A 2149-nucleotide genomic window follows, 5' to 3' on the forward strand; every position below is an offset into this window, starting at 1 on the left:
GGCCCCTCGAGCCTGAAAGGGGCGCTGGCTTCTCCAGCTGCCCTTGGACACCGGGTCCATCACACCCAACATGCTCAGCACTTGTTTTGCTCCCCAAACCAGGACTTCCCATTCCCAAACCTTGGCCAGGTGGAGGAGGAGGCTGTGAGGAGGAAGGAGATGGCCCAGGGCACCTAGGCAAGTGAGGAGAAGTCAGTGCCCATTTCCCCCTCTGTCCTGCTCCATCTTCCAGCCCAGCATGGCCCCCGGCTGCAGGACAACCCCACTGCTGATGCTGTCCAGTCAGGGATGCACTTGGGGGAATCTCCTTCCCCTTCCCTCTGGCACAGAGGCAAATCCCATCCTCTCCTTGTCCTTCCTCCTCCAGGGAAGGAGCTGAGGATGGAGAGCAGGGAGGACAAATCCCCACGGCAGAACCTCTTGGCAGAGGCCATTTTGAGTGGCTCCACAGGACAGGAATCCAATGGGGAGGAAAAGTTCTGGAGATCCCACACAAGGAGAGGCTGCAAACGTGGATCACGGGGATCTGAGGAGGAAAGACCCACCCTGTTCCAGGGAGGCGGCCAGAGCTTGGAGCCAGGGGTCCCTGAGCAGCTTCAGGATGGGGAGAAGCCCCACAAGTGCTCAGAATGTGGGAAGAGCTTCAGCAAGAGATGCCACCTGACCTACCATTATAGAATCCACACTGGGGAACGGCCCTATGAGTGTGGGCAGTGTGGGAAGAGCTTCAGCCACAACTCCAGCCTGAGCTGCCACCAGCACGTCCACCCGGGGGAACGGCCCTACGGATGTCCTGACTGTGGGAAGAGCTTCAGAGCCAGATCCAGCCTGATTTTCCACCAGAGGAGCCACACAGGGGAAAAGCCCTATGAGTGTGACAAATGCAGAAGAGCTTTCAGAGTAGCTCCAGCCTCCTCCTGCACCAGTGCACTCACACCGAGGAGAGGCCCTTCCACTGCCCCCACTGCGGGAAGGGATTCAGGCACAAGCACAGCCTCCTCAGGCACCAGCTCATCCACTCCGGGGAGAGGCCCTATGAGTGTCCCAGGTGTGGGAAGAGCTTCAGTTTGAGGTCCAGCCTGATTATCCACCACAGCAGCCACACGAAGGAACGACCCTACAAGTGTGGGGAGTGTGGGAAGAGCTTTGCCTGCAACTCCAGCCGGATCTGCCACCAGAAGATTCACAAAGGGGAGAGGCCGTACCAGTGTGATAAATGCAGGAAGAGGTTTAAGACCACCTCCAATCTCCTCCAGCACCAGCGCATTCAACACAGAGGAGAGGCCCTTCCGCTGCCTCAGCTGTAGGAAGGGCTTCAGGGAGAACTCCACCCTCATCAGGCACTGGCTCATCCACACTGGAGAGAGGCCCTACGAGTGTCCCCAGTGTGGGAAGAGCTTCAAGACCAGCTATGAAGTGACTGCCCACCAGCGGAGCCACATGGGGGAATGGCCCTACAGGTGTGGGGAGTGTGGGAAGAGCTTCAGGACGAGCTGCCACCTGACTGCCCACCAGCACATCCACAGCGGGGAGAGGCCCTACGGGTGTCCCCAGTGTGGGAAGAGCTTCTCCCAGAGGTCAGCCTTGACCCAGCACCAATGCAGCGAGCACTGAGGGAAGCTGTGGGAGTGTCCCCAGGGCAGGAAGAGCTTTGTGTGCTACTCCAGCTGCACAGCTCCATCCCTCATTGGAGGATCAGCACTGGATGATCCCCAGTGACCCCAGTGGGCAGAGCCCTGGTGACCTTTGGTGCCAGTGATCTGTGTTAGGAAGAGACCTGGCTGGCTCCTGGCTCCCCATGAGCACCTGGACACATCCACAGACCAGCATCAGAAATCCATTGTGGAGAGCTGTTGCCCTGATTTTTTAAGATTTTCTAAGCCTTCTGATGTTTATATTCTTGTAACAAACTTTCTCACACACTTCCTGTAAATAACTTATTGTTTTGCATTCTTTGATGGAGGAGGAGAAATTTGATGGTCTGTTGGTTTGTCCAGAGTCATTGGAGAGGTGGGACTTTCATCCTCTGATCCACTGTCACTTTTGGAAAACTATAAATGTTGGAGTCAGAAAATAAACTTTCCTTTTTTCACCTTGACAACAGTGGTATGTGCGCTCGTGTTGTTTTGTGTCTTATAGTGACTTCGAG

General features: G+C 56.0%; 1 protein-coding gene across 1 annotated transcript; it reads left to right on the top strand.

The window, feature by feature from the left end:
• Positions 1-381: 381 nt before the first annotated feature.
• Positions 382-1614, top strand: LOC131565850 (zinc finger protein 418-like). Its single transcript, XM_058816920.1, is given in 3 exon segments — positions 382-883; positions 886-1268; positions 1270-1614. Coding segments are annotated over 3 exon segments (1230 nt in total).
• Positions 1615-2149: the final 535 nt, after the last annotated feature.

This window comes from Ammospiza caudacuta, chromosome 18 (assembly GCF_027887145.1).
Source record: "Ammospiza caudacuta isolate bAmmCau1 chromosome 18, bAmmCau1.pri, whole genome shotgun sequence".
Lineage (NCBI taxonomy): Eukaryota > Metazoa > Chordata > Aves > Passeriformes > Passerellidae > Ammospiza > Ammospiza caudacuta.